The 14,578-nt window shown below is 37.9% G+C and overlaps 2 protein-coding genes across 3 annotated transcripts in view; both read left to right on the top strand.

Annotated features, from left to right (window-relative positions):
• The first annotated feature begins 2,725 nt into the window (after positions 1 to 2,725).
• On the top strand, positions 2,726 to 11,666 carry LOC111346065 (leukocyte receptor cluster member 1 homolog). Its single transcript, XM_022953358.2, has 7 exons — positions 2,726 to 2,874; positions 3,353 to 3,452; positions 3,832 to 3,954; positions 4,210 to 4,324; positions 9,389 to 9,452; positions 9,829 to 10,134; positions 10,862 to 11,666. Exons 1-7 carry the CDS (start codon positions 2,852 to 2,854, stop codon positions 10,929 to 10,931), a joined length of 801 nt encoding a protein of 266 aa, XP_022809093.1. The 5' UTR covers positions 2,726 to 2,851; the 3' UTR covers positions 10,932 to 11,666.
• A 429-nt stretch (positions 11,667 to 12,095) lies between these two features.
• LOC148735137 (uncharacterized) overlaps positions 12,096 to 14,578 on the top strand; it is a 10,036-nt gene continuing 7,553 nt past the window's right edge. Inside the window, exons 1-2 of one of the 2 annotated variants that reach the window (XM_088752006.1) lie at positions 12,096 to 12,377; positions 12,766 to 14,578. The exon at positions 12,766 to 14,578 is cut by the window's right edge and continues 7,553 nt beyond it. In XM_088752006.1, coding sequence (XP_088608132.1) covers positions 14,499 to 14,578 — 80 coding nt within the window. In that variant the 5' untranslated portion in view covers positions 12,096 to 12,377; positions 12,766 to 14,498. The other variant, XM_088752007.1, reaches the window with a different exon arrangement.

The following is a 14,578-nucleotide window of genomic DNA, read 5'->3' as shown; positions in this document are numbered from 1 at the left end:
CTACAATAATCAAGACCTCATTGTTTGTTTTCAGTTTGGTCACAACACTAGTTTTTGAAACCCGATGCATTGTTTAGAGGGGGCGGGCGTAACACAATGTAGGTATGAAACTGTAAGGTTGCTAAGACAAGAAATCATGTAAATATTAACTGCTGTTACTTCACAGTATCTTTAAAAAAAGTTGTCTCTTATTTCATTATGCAGTAAATACATTATGCAACATTGCTTGTTTTGTTGAATACAATTTTTGTCCATCTCAGTCTCTCTCGAAGATCAAGGAAAGATCAAGGAAAGATCAAGGAAAGATCAAGGAAAGATCAAGGAAAGATCAAGGAAAGATCAAGGAAAGATCAAGGAAAGATCACTGCTACAGTAGTGATTTTGCGACCTTATACGAGTCTAAATTATGTACATTGCTGTTGTGGGGAGAACCTTGAGGGGTTAGAGAACTGGATATTCCATAAAGCAATCTATGAGCTAAAGGATAATAATGTAAAAAAGAGCCTATTTTTATAATGAAGAAGGTAATTTTTATCTATCAATTAGGTTTGGTAGAAAGTTATATTTGTAAATAAAACAATTGTCTAATCGAGCACGTGCGCGACTGTACGTATTTCTTGAGATATTCTTTTCGGTAAAGAATTCCCTCGAACAAGCCACTAACCATCTTCTGCACTTCTCGATGTCTTGCGTCGGCTAAGGAAATGGGACGAAAGCTTTCTTTCCGGACTCCAACTCCTTGAGCGATTTTGGCCATTTCTCCGGGTACCTTGAGTCCGTTTTGCAATTACCCCAACAGAAATGCTTGCTACCAACCATTGTCTTTTCCTTCGAGGAATTACAGACCGCGAGTTGCCCGATTTTTAACAATTTTTGTTCACATACTGTCGCCAACCGGCATACATTCGCTTATGGCGGATCGCAATGTTTGTCTGAGTCACGCGCTCATGAGACGAAATCCATTTTAAGAACTGGTACGCGACGCCGATTTTACTTATATCTTCTTATTAAAAACTGGATCATTGGATAATGCAATTCAAGACTTTTTATTGGCTTAGCCATTATGGTATATGAGCCAGTATACCATAATCTATAAATATGGTGCGCGTCGGGTAAAAATTAAACGGGGGCTAAAAAATTTAAGATTTGGTAAGATTTGTCTAATATCTTGGGGGCGTTTTTAAGAAAACAATTATTCCACTCGCGCTTGTTGGATATGAGATGATTATAGCCAACTCGGCGCTGCGCGCCTCGTTGGCTATCCATCATCGCATATCCAACGCGCGCTCGTGGAATAATTGTTAATTAACCAAGCGCGAGGGCCGTACTGGGAGCATATCGGCCTGAGGTCTTGACAGTACGGACCTCGCTGCGCTCGGTCCGTACAAAAAAGACCGAGGGCCGATATTCTTCCAGTACGGTCTCGAGCAAGCTTGGTTAATAAAAGATTTATTATACGACTGAAGAAAGCTTTGAAGGTTTTTCACAAATTCCATGGAACATTATGCGGAAAATGTACAGGATAAAAAGGACCCGATTCTGAGGGCTTAGCATGCGTACATTTTACGGCAGTAGAAATATGCTTTTAGTTTTGTCTGTTAATGTAGTCACTCACTAGAGCATATCTGGAGTAACAAAAATGAGTCGCAAACTATGCCTGCTTACTAAAGAAAAACCTCAAGCGAGAAATTAAAAGCACTGAGAAAGGTTAAATAGTTCTAAAGCATGACACTCCGTATGGTCCTGTATGCCTGGAAGTCTCTGATATATCGAGTATTGGATCCATGATAAGTCGGGCGAATGGTTTCTCGCGACTTGAAATATCGGACCTAAATTATCCGATATTTCCGAGGGGCTCATAGTATAGTTCTCTCTGATTTAGGAGTATAACCATTAAAGAAGATTAAAGAAGATAAGTGTACAGGAAACGTATTATTCTGGTACTTAACATGTAGGACATCGATCGTTGCACTGTCCGGGGAGTTCATGTTTTCCTTTTTTCAGAGATTACTCCCGAGAAAGTGAAATAATTTTGCCATTGTTCTTGTCGTTCTCGTTTTTGTTTTGAATAAAAATATAGGAATCCTTTTACCTAGCTGTCTCCAATTATCAACGCGGGATTGTTGCGTGACTTGACACTTGGGGTTAGTCACTATAGTTATCGTAACTAAATATTCATTCATGTAGAACTGCGTTTACAATTCAATCTTTTTTCAAGGGGTCAACGGGTCTGAAGTTTCGAGGTCTGAGGTCTGAAGTTTCGAGACACCCGTGCAGTGACTGATAACCTTTTAGTATAGCCTTATGATCATGAATGCAAGTGAAAGTTGCAGATTGTAAGAACAAAGACTGTGCCATTGCGGTCTTCTTCACTTCCTCGGGAAAATTAAAATGAGTCCCAATAAATTAGATTTTTTGACATGTTTGACTGTCTTGTTGATGCTACTGAGTGTCTCGTTTACTCACTCATATCACGTGCCTTACTAGATATTTTTCAATGCGTATCGGTATCGGTATCGATATCGGTATCGGTATCGATATCGATATCGAAGAAGAAAAGCAAATATCGTACTCGGTATCGTATTGATTCGAAAAAGCCGTATCGGCCCATCCTTACTGGAGAATCTGGGGATCTCTCATCTGTATCGATCTGTATTACTCGCTAGCGCCCGCGATACAAAATTACGTTTACTCCGTTTACTCAAAAACATGAACTTCTAGGTATGCGCGCGCTTATTGTCTTCTCACTTCAATCGACTGAGACCCGCTAAGATCCGCTAAGAGGTAAGCAGTTGCGACTACTAACCCGAAAGACCTGAAATTTGTTTTTTGTGGTCTTTGAAGGGACAAGATGAACATTTTACCTAAGAAAAGGTAATTTAGAAGGTTAGAGAGGACTTTTTGAGCCCTAACGATAAAGCATTCCCCAAAGCTAGTATTTTTTTTAGTTTGAAGTTTTTCCATTTTTATGGAAGACACCATTACCAAAGTTCAGGTGTGAAAATCTATCGAGTTCAGTTTCATCTTGCACTCAGTCTCATTTAAAATAAACCCTTATATTTCATTGGCTTAAGATTCAACATTTCTTAATTTTGCCTCTTAAAGTGCAAGTAATTCAAATGGCGTTATTGATCAGATTTAGTTCGTGAGATGTTCGCCAGCTGCAAAGGTTCACTGTTACGTCGAATTAAGTTTGTTCTTTCTGAATTCCAAGACAGCTGATTTAGAGCTTATTCTGTAGTAACGATAGTCTCTGAGAATCTGTTACTTTACGTATTTTAATTTGCTCTTATGGCGGTCAAAACGCTAAAATCTACCATTGGTGAAGAAGTTTCTGCCTTAATTGTTTTAGCTGGCATGTCCGTAACATCGATAACATTGAACGCGTGCGTCGTGATGAAGAAAAGGCAAGATTAGAAGAAGAAGAACGGAAAAGGAAGTGTGCTTTAGCCGTGAGTGCTGTTGTTTATACTGTTTCCATACAAGACGGCTAGCTATGTTGTAAAATTAAAGGAATTTTCTTTCTATCGAGAGTATGAATAAGAAATAAGTTAAGGTAAATTTTGTCAGTCACCAACCAATGTCTCAATACAGGCTTCCCAAGCTCACGTCTGGAGAAAGAGCAATAGATTAATTCATGAAAGCGTCACACGTTGTGTGATGTGGTGTTAAGTTATACAAGCAACCATTGAGAATTCGAATGCACTCAAATTTTCAACAATTCTTCTTGTAACCTAACACGGTGTCACGATGCGTGACGCTTTCATGAACTAATCTATTGATAAAAAATGAAAAATAACAGCTTCACATTGTTTGTTGTTTTTGTTTAAGGAACAAGAGGCCAGAACAGCCCTTCTACGGGGACGCGCCAATGGAGTATCACAAGATGATGCTTTTGTTTTAGTGAATGAAAAACCACAACATCTTAATTTTTTTGCTGAGATTGAAGAAGGAGTAAGTGATACAGCAGCTCATAATATTGCTACAGTTGTGTATATAGCATTGCATGGTTCAGTGACTTTTTAATCATTATTCAGAGATATATTTAGTGGAGAAGGGTTTGCAATACTATAGAGGTATTCATCATGTAGAGTAGTGAAAGTCAGTAACTCTTACCCATGTATCTCTTTTTAGAGCTATTTCTCTCGTAGGAAGGATTATCATAAGAGAACTGATTTTGAGATTGCTTCATGTGTATTGTTGTTACAGCTCAGACAAGGAAGTAACAAAGAACATGAAGCTGAAAAGAAAGCTGAGCTAGAGAAAAGAGAAAAATCCATTGGCTTGTTAACGTACCTAGGACAGAGTCAAAGAGATTCAGATGGTATGCAAGCCCAGAAATCTTTTTAACAGATCTGTTTTAACAAGTCAAAAAGCTTTGACTCTGCCCTGTTCTGTTTTAAGGTAATGTTCCACCTTCAGATGCCAAAAAAATAATTTTTTCTTTTATTTGACCAAATTGAAGTCAAATAATTTACCCAATGTTTTTGTAAAAAAATTAAAAATCTGCAAAAGTGTCTGGGTTATTTAGAAAAACATATTTTCAAACAAAAGTTAAGAAATCAGGAAGGTGTCATAATCTCAAACAAGGGTGAGCCCCCCAGGGGAATTTTCTTTGTAACCTTTCCCCTTCATTTTATTTGAATATTATGTTTACATTGACCACTTGACAAAATTCACACATGGAAGCTCTTTACTTGTGGAAAAATCTTTGCTCATGAAAATTCGAAAGCAGAAAAAAGTCCTTGGGTAGGAAAAAAAACAGGCCCAAAGAAGAAAGAAGAGTACCATTCTGTCAAGAAAAGAAAAAAAATCCTTGGTAATAAAGCAACTGGTACTCTGCTACACACTGGCATCCAGATTCCAAACAAGTCACCATGAAACCAAAATTTATTATACATTAAGTTTAACACAAGGTTCCTTTTTATTTATGCAAGCACCAGCCATGATATGAATACATCTACAATTGCCTAGAATCATAATTTTGAAAGCTCTCCATCAATTAGTTGTCTTGTTACTCAGCACATCTGGTTTTTCCATTTTTATTGGGAGTTTTTAGTTTACCTGTAACTGTGTCATCATCCTCAATGCTCTACTGAGTGATTGAAGTAGAACAAATGAAATTAAAAAAATCTGAAAGTGAAATGTTATGCGCATTTGAGCATATCGACATGGAATTTGCGCACTACAAATGCTGTATTATTATCATTAAATGTTTAGTGAAATGTGGCCAAAGTTTGGCTTAAAAAAACATGGAAGATTTTTTAATTTGACAATTAGAAAACAAACTCTTCAAGGCATTTGTTTTATGGATGAAAAAGGATACAATAGCAAGCTCTTAGTTGTTCACTTGAAGGGTGGATGATTTAATTTCTGATGCTTCCTTCATTGCCATGACTGGAGGCAATCATGATGAGCTAGCTGGGATGGAGCACGGCATGATCTTAGTTATTCGGACACCAACTTTGATTTGTGTAAATTTGTAACAGTTATGCTATTGTGGTTATATTTTTCATCGATCCTGTTTTGTTCTGTTTTTTGTTCTTTTTTTTCTTTAAGTGCCACTGAGACCAAATTTAGCGTTTGCCAGATTTTTCCCTTTTCAGAATCCTTACTGCTTACCACTCTCATGAAATTTGGAATGAAAATTCAAAGTTGAAGTCTGTTTTTTTAGATTTGTTTTCCTCTTTTCAACGTCCGCCATTACTCAAACTGCAAAATGGCTATGCATAAGTCTGTGACATCATATTATCCCCTCAACTTTTGCACAGGCTCTTAACCAAGAAATGGACAGAGATTGTTGTACTTGAATAGTTCTAGAAGAGTCTAATCAGTGTTTTGAGGCTGAAAATGGCCCCTTAGAGTTGTGTTATGCAGGATTGGGCAATTATTCTTTAATACGAATGCTGAAATATTGCTACACAGGCCAAACAAAATAGTTACGAAAGCTAATGGATGGCATTAGTATGCCTACATCACTGAAACCTCCGCCCGAAAGAGTATCAATGTAGATTAGGCATGAAAAAGGATTGTCCCGCGTGCCATTCCTAGAATATGGAAAACATTTTTCGGCCATGTCTCCAAGAAGTTGTCAAAGGATGAGTGTTGTTAGATCGTGATTGTTCCATTCGTTCTCACCTCGCGTTTTCTAGACCTCGAGAACATATAACGATTGAACTTTCTGTCAGTTAAATTCATTTTGATTTTCTTTGTTATCTACTTATCTATTCTCTGAGACTTGTAATCTGCCATGTAAGATTTGTACACAAACAAATTTGTTCTGCTGGAATAAAGTCTTACCTTTCCTTTTAAAAATTGCTTTAATGTAGCAATATTAGCTTCAGTTCATGAATATCAATAGCTCTATATTGCTGTAGGAGTATGAAAAATTGTCTACATTCCTAACTTGACCAGGCCAGACAAAAGCCATGGAAAAGGCCTCTGCAGTTGAGAAGACAAGCTTTCTGGCAGGCTACCATTCTGTGGTTAATCAATCTGCCCCAAAGATGTAGACCAGCTCATACCTGTACTCTGCAGGTTTATGAAATTTAATCTAAAGCTCAGTACAGGTAGTTTATTTCACTGTATAAGAAAAGAAAAGCACGAGGTACTATTTTGTTAAAAACAGGGTATTTTCACTAACTAAAAAATTATCAGGAGTAATTATATTTTTGGGGGCAGGTCAAATTAGTTCCTCCATGATATGCATAGCATGGCCACACTGATAATTTCAAAGAGGAAAAGTTGGAACATGTAATTTTATTTACTTGTAGTTATGGTTTACCATATTATTCTGTTTTCTAATTCTTGGTTGTAGAAACAATATGGTAATAAATTACTTATTCTCAATTGTTGTGCTAAATATGGGCTATCAATCATGCCACTGGCAGATTGAAGAGAAACAAATTAAAGGTGGAAAATCAAGGCCATCCACATCTTTGGGTAACCTACCCAAAGTACAAGGATGTAAAGGAAATGTCATGATAGGCCAGGGCAGCATTAAACTATAAAGAAGTTTTGCTTAGTGCATAGATCAAGGAGATGCATACCAACTTGCATAAATTTGTTTTGAAGAACATCAATTTTCGTCTCAGTAGCACTTCAACACAAAACCATATCTACTACGTGAGGGTTAGCTGTGTTTGAGTTCTACTGTAACAGTAACTATAAATACTTTAATGACAATCTAATTGAGGATGAAAACCTTCAAAACTCAGACAGCTCGTTTTGTTTTCTCTGTGGTGATTTTTTGTCTCTGCTGATGTTATAATTTTGTCAGTTGCAGTGCTTGACATGTTTACAAACCTTTGTTTGGTTCTTCTGTTTTTACTTGCTGACTCCCTTGTTCCAGAGTTTCACTTTTTATCTCCGTGTATTTTGTGGTGTTACCTTCAGATTGTTCTGTATCAATTGAAGCCAAGAGCTCATTAAATTTTTGATAATTTGAGAGGTGGAATAATGCGGAATTCCTTGTTGTGTGAAACAAAACTCTCAAGAAATGGAATTGCAATGACATAAGAAAATTAGAAGCATGGGTAATCATTGTTGGGGCCCAGAGGATTGGGGAACCACAAGGCTTTTGCCTGAGCTAGCCCCTTTAAATCATTATTATATTACAGACAAACCTCAATTATCCGGACTTGTTGGAACTTGCTGGGTAAGTAGTCTGAATAATCAAGAGTCGATCTCCAAGAGGACTTGTAGAGATTAGAAGACTGGCAACAAACGTGGAAGAATTTAATCCTTCAAAGTGTAAGATCATGTGTTTTACAACCAAGAGAGATCCACCAAAGCGAGAATACATATTCTGTGGACAAATCCTAGAAGAAGTGGAGTCTCACCCTTATCTGGGGGTAATGCTTGATAACAAAATGAGGTGGTCACCACACATTGAAACAATCACATCTAGGGCAAATAAGGTCCTGGGACTTATCAAGCGAAACCTGTGGAATTGTCTAAAGTCAGGAAAAGAAACCTTGTAAATGACACTTGTGAGGCCAAAACTCCAGTATGCCTGTAGCGCATGGGACCCACATTACCAGAGAGATAGAGCCGCTCTAGAAAGGGTACAGCGGAAAGCAGCCCGCTTTGTCACTGGAAATTACGATTGAACAATGAGCGTGACGGAAATGCTGCAAGACCTACAGTGGGACACACTTGAAACAATGAGAAGACATGCAAGGCTCTCCACTATGTACAAGATGTGCCACGGCCTCCTAGATGGGGATTGGGGGGATTATTTGATAACAAACAAAGAAAGGAGAACCCGAGGAAGCCATGATTTTAAATTTATTGTACCGAAAGGACATAAAGATATTTTTAGATTTTCTTTTTTTCCCAGGACAATAGCTGAATGGAACAAACTTCCAAAAGAAACATTTTCCAGCCAATCCCTCCGTATTTTTAAAAGCAAACTAAGTTAAATTTATTTTATCGGTAGTTTTAAATAGTTTTTAATAATTTTCAATAGTTTTTAATAGTGTTGTATATTTAGTATAGCTTCACTTATTATCTTAGAGTTGGCATGATGTCCTAAACGATTTTGCCGACATAACGATATTTAGATTAATTTTAGATTTAGATTTAGAGTCCAAATAATAAAAATATGAATATTAATGAGACAAAAATGTTAACAAAAGAAATAAAGATAACACATTTTGTAATTCTTAGTCTGCTTTAATGACTTCCTGAGCATTTGATCTTTTGAAAGTGGAGGAGGTAATGTGCTGTTTTAAATGCACTTTTCCTGATTTTGAACATAGTCTCAGAATTTTTTACCTCTTAAAGTTTTGAAGATCAAAGTTCATTAATATTTATGAAAAAAAAAAAAACAGGAGAAACCAGAGAAAAAGTCCAGATAATTGAGGTTCGACTGTACTACCCTTAGCATTATTATTAGTATTGATATTATTGCTTGTTACCTCTTAATTTTTGGTTGAATGTCAATTAGACAGTATATTTTTGAAGTTATCATCTTTCTCTTGTGGAACAGTTTTTTCATAGGTATGTGGGATGCAACAGCTTTTCTGTTTTACATGTGAGACAAACATTCTGTAACACTACCTTCTAGCATCATTACACGACCTTGAGCTCTTTTCGATGCCATAAAAATTTTTTCTATACTAATAGCCAGATGCAGTCTTCAACTGTCTATTTTTTTTTTCTGTTTTGACTTTTCACACTAGTTTGATATTTACCTTCCTTTTTTCCTTGTTTGTGAGACTGAAGAAAGTAAAAATGAAACTGGTTTGAAAACTCTTAAACTGAGAACAAAGATGATGGATGACTTGTTTTGCACATCTTGAATCTTGTTGGATAAGGAGCTTATTACTGAGACATTCAATAACATTGTTGACATATTGATGAATTCTGTTCTTTTATTCTACAGGTAGCCAACTGTGGTATGTTAAATCACACCAGGAAAGATTGAATTTGAATAAAGCATGTGAAAGGTACTTGGCTCGTATCTGCTGCATCAGCTTTACTTTTGATGATTCCAAGTTGTGGAACTGTTTTGTATGTTGATTTGCAGGTATAATCAAAACCCTGTCTTTGAGGTAACTTAAGGATGTCTCAAAAAAATGTTGAAGTATAATTGAATATTACCCCACAGAAAAATGCTTCAATTCAAAATGTTCTTGCACTTTTGAGTGGGAAAAGGCTTTGTGTGAGTTGGAGAATTCAGCCAACGGGTCACCAAAAAATTATAAACAGATTAGCCACTGTTGGCCACCTGTTAGCTGTCTGTTAGTCATCAGGTTTTTTTCTGGGAGTTTTTCTTCACAATTACGCCCTTTTAAATCAATAATTTTGTTTGTTTTTATGTAGCTCTGTAGAAAGTAAGAAAAAGAAGTTGCTAGATCCTCTCAGAGACCTGGATAGATACCTTGACATAAAGAAATTGCATAGAAAAGACAAGGACAGAAAACACCAACAAAAGGACAGGAAACATAAGGATAAACAGACAAATTCTAAGCAAAAACGGATGAAAAGTTTGGAAGAGATGAGGAAAGAAAGATTACGGCGTGAGCAAGAGGAACATGAACGAGAAAGGAAGCTTTTGGCATCAGCCAAAGGAGAGAGTAGTAAATCTGTTGCTGGAGAAAAATTAGTACATGAGTACACAGCTTATAGGTAACCGAATTTTATGGGATCATTTGATTTTATGAGAATTGACATTAAATTTTCTTATTTATTGCTACTTCATGGTCTCATTGAGCTAACCGCCTCCCAGTTAGCTCAATGGATAGAGCGCTGGACTGTTGTGCGGGAGGTCAAGGGATCGAGCCCTAGCCGGACCAACACTTAAGGTCTTTTTTTGGGCACACAATATTTTTGGGCACACACCGCCTCCCGGTTAGCTCAATGGATAGAGCGCTGGACTGTAGTGCGGGAGGTAGAGGGTTCGAGCCCCGGCCGGACCAACACTCAAGGTCTTAAAATAATTGAGAAGAATATGCTACCTTTCTATAACATCGAGAAATGGTTAGATACTCTAGTCTTCTCGGAGAGGGACGAATAAATGGAGGTCCCGTCTCCTGCAGGGTTAGGGGCAGGAGACGTTAATTTCCCATGCACGAGATTACTGTGTGATGGATGTCCTCCCCTGGGGTGGGATGGGTGGGTAACAGGACCCCTGTTGATACCAGTGTTTACTACACTGAAGGGGCTATCCTGTATAAATATAGATGTCTATTTCTATTTCTAGTATTTTCTCTGAAAACATAGTAGAAACTTTTAGTCTTCAGAGTTTGCTTCTTTACAATCAAGTTCTCCTATTCTTTCTTCAAACTGTAAAAAACTGCCTTTTCTTCTGATCTCAGTGTGTTTGTGACTTTTAGTTAACACTTTGATTTATCAGGTATAATTCTCAATATCATCCTGACTTGGCCAGAAAACCCAGAAGTCATCATGGTTATGACCCATCTTAAAATGAATCGCCAGGTTTAACAGTAAGCTGGACCGAACTAAGGGTTACTGGAGTCAACAAGGGCAGTGATTTTGTTTCCCAAAGAGAGAAGATTAACAAGAGGGAGATAGCAATTGAAAGGCAGTGCTCTGGCCAAGAATGCCATCTGTGACAACAAATTTGACTTAAGATGGCCAACTGTGACAACTGAGCTTGCAGATGAGGATCAATTGTTATAACTTAACTTGAAAGGACAAACTGGTGTTAGAGAGTCAGTAGAGGATTGTTGACTATCATAAACAAATTGATTGTTGTGCAGGCACAATGGTACAAGGAATGTCATAAAAGGACTTAAATTGACCTAAAATGAGTTAAAATGACGTGAGTGGTGTCTTGAATGACCTAAAATGAGAATAAAGGTAAAGAAAGACCAGCACAGAATCTCCATGTGGCTTTTGTGGTTGACTGTGTGGTATTATCACCTTCAAAATAATTGTATTTTTGCTCTCACAAGCATGTCATAAGAGATTTTCCCTTTCTTTTTGTAAGAGATGATTGGACGATTTATTAAACTGTTTTCAGCAAGGGCTCATTTTCTATATGAGTGGATTGGGAGTTAGTGAAAGGCATTTCTTAGTTAAGCCATCATTCTGTTTGCCCTCATGTATTTGGTCAATAATCTCGTTAGCCCTTTCCTACATGAATTTTACCATTGATGCTTAATTTAGAGGTCTGCATTAAACTTTGTCAAGTGGCACATTGGCCTCTGCTATTTTCTCTGCCCTATTCATGATGAATGTTGTTGTTCCTTTGAGTTTCTTTTTTGAGGTCATTTACATGTCATTGAATAAGAATAGCATCTATTGTGTTATGCTTCATTCTTCAAAGCCTCCCGACACATGTAAATGATGTGGATGGGTATTCAGAAGTTGCTCCTAAAGCAGACTTGTTTTTCACGCTTTTAGAGCCGTGACCTAGCCTGCAGTGCCGGCGTATTTTGGGCGCACGAGTGCACATTTTTTTAGGCCGCCATCTTAGATTTGGTAACTGTGGAGGATTGGGGTGAGGAAATATTTGCTGAGGGAGTAGGTGTTAAGTGGAAAAATGGGCAACAGGGGAGAGGGAGGGGAAGAAAAAAGTATTTTTCCTTCCCCTCCCTCTCCCCTGTTGCCCATTTTTCCACTTAACACCTACTTCCTCGGCAAATATTTCCTCGCCCCAATCCCCTCCACAGTTACCAAATCTAAGATGGTGGCCTGATACGAAAATGTGCACTCGTGCGCCCAAAACACGCCGGCACTGCAGGCTAGCCATGACCTTGTTGTGTTACAAATATTTTTTTGGCCTACATACAGTAAGAGTTGTGTTACAACATTTTCCAAGTAGCTCTCAAGGGCAGTAGAAGGCTGAAGCAGTGGCATCCTGTTTGATATGAAATGGATGTGGTTCTTTATTTTGTCAGTGAAAGGTGTATTGGAAGCACATTTGTCTTGCAAAAAATCTCGCAAGAGATGACTTGAGTTTACATTTGTGTTACAAGACATAGTGTGACTTGGCTGTGAGGAGGTTATAAAAAATTAATAGCTGCACCAATCAAGACCTCACTGCTCAGCAAAACTTGGAACACCACCAATCAAATCTGTGTTGCTGAAAAAAAACTAGGCTCTCCACACCAAGCAAAACTGCACAGTAATTACCAGGAATTTAACTCCTCAGGGATTTCAGCTACTATTGTGGATCTTTTTACCTAAACTTCAACATCATTTTTGGTTATTTTAGACCTGGGTCAAGGTTATTTTCATTTCTGGCCATCTTAGACATCAAAGTTACTGTAGGTGTTCATTTTTTCATTCTAGGTGATTGTGCACATCACTCAAGGTTAATTTGGATCGTTCCTTGTTTTAGTAACTACGAGGCCCAATATGCCCACAAGAACTGCACATGGAATCATTGCACTTTGAAAACTAGGCTCTTCACACCAAGCAAAACCCTACAGTAATTACCAGGAATTTAACTCCTAAGGAATTTCAGCTACTATTGTGGACCTTTTTAGCTTGACGTAAACATCATTTTACATACATAGGTTAGTTGACCACTCCCCATGGGGCTTTTCAGGGCCATTCTTACAACACTGTGTGGGGGACTTACCAGACAGCTTGTAGCAGTTTACAATGAATAAAGGCAAATCTAACAGATGCCCCCAATTTCCAGCAGGCCAGACCACATCACAGTAATCTTGTGAGTGGGTTCTTTAGCATCCCCTGCCTAATCAAATTCACTAATGAATAGATGCAAGAGAACAGGACCTATGGTTTATTCGCCCTTATCCGAGAAGACTAGAATGTCTATCCATTTCTTGATATTGTAGAAGGTAGCAGATTCTCCTCAGTTATTTTAAGACCTTGAGTGTTGGTCTGGTCGGGGCTGAAGCCTTCAGCCTCCTGCACCGCAGTCTGGTGCTTTAACCAGGAGGTGGTTGTTTTGGTTATTTTAGACCTCAGTCCAGGTTATTTTCATTTCTGGCCATCTTAGATGTCAGTCAAAGTTGTTGTAAGTGTTTATTTTTTCATTCTAGGTGATTGTGCACATCACTCAAGGTCATCTTAGGTCATTCCTTGTTTCAGTAACTGCGAGGCCTAATATGCCCACAAGAACTGGTCATGGGATCATAGCACTTTGAAACCTCACAATAATAATAAAAAACAGTGGAAGTCAAAGGGAAGGGAGCTGACAGTGACACAGCAAGCAACAAATAGTATTTCATTAGGCCTCTGTAATAAAATCTGTAATAAAATCTAATTTTCAAAATAGATTCTGTAATTTGCAATGTGAAAATCGGGAAATAGAAATCTGTAAAGGTTTTTAGCATGCAGTTCAAATAATAAGCATTCAAGAAAATCAAAGAGCTTGGGTTAGTTACATTTTCCATGCAAACATGATATTTTATCTAGAAACAGGCTGAGACATTAATTCTCCATATGTATTTTGAGTCAGGTAAGCAGTATGTCGCACATTCAAATTATTCATCAACACTGAGCATTCATTGATTACACCTTGTATACAGTACAGGACGCATTTATTTATTCTTGAATGTAGTGGAGATTTTGCAAAATACAACACGCAGATTTTTTTTAATTTCTCACTTGCACTGGTTGTTATTATTATTTGGCAGGCTGCATATGCAATCTACACTGTTGGTGATCTGACCAATTCATCCTTCTGGCCTGTGGAGTGTTCTGCATGGACTGTCATTTTGCAAATCACAAGTTTCTATTTTGCAAATTACAGATTTTTTTTGCAAATCATTACTAGATTTCCATTTTGCAATTGTTGCCAACTGCCCGTTAGCCAGCGGATTCTATCAAAATAGAACCTAGTCCCCCACAGTCTAGAGACAAAAACATGTGCTTGTTGGACCCGCCATCTTGTTGTGTTATTGTGTTATTGCGTAGTTTTTCGGATCACGAATTAAAACCTTTGCTGTTCTCGCTCGTTGTCCAAGTTTTATTTTGTTCGGATAACCTTCGCCACATTATTTGGTCCTTCGACGGCGGATATTTCACCGGAAATACTGTCCTAAACGAGCGAGATGGCCGAATCAAATTGTTCGCTGTGGGATAAACAACCAGGCCCCGACCGGTTTCCTGAGGATTACTTGCTTGAAGTTGG

This window comes from Stylophora pistillata, chromosome 3 (assembly GCF_964205215.1).
Source record: "Stylophora pistillata chromosome 3, jaStyPist1.2, whole genome shotgun sequence".
In the NCBI taxonomy this organism is placed as follows: domain Eukaryota; kingdom Metazoa; phylum Cnidaria; class Anthozoa; order Scleractinia; family Pocilloporidae; genus Stylophora; species Stylophora pistillata.
This window is presented reverse-complemented; position numbering and strand designations above follow the sequence as displayed.

What these genes read in the sequence shown, in the direction of transcription:
- LOC111346065 (XM_022953358.2), top strand. Translation starts at nt 2,852, where the DNA reads ATGAACATTTTACCTAAGAAAAG. An exon ending in AACATTTTACCTAAGAAAAG is followed by an intron (nt 2,875 to 3,352) that starts GTAATTTAGAAG and finishes TAATTGTTTTAG; the next exon opens with CTGGCATGTCCGTAACATCG. An exon ending in AAAGGAAGTGTGCTTTAGCC is followed by an intron (nt 3,453 to 3,831) that starts GTGAGTGCTGTT and finishes TTTTTGTTTAAG; the next exon opens with GAACAAGAGGCCAGAACAGC.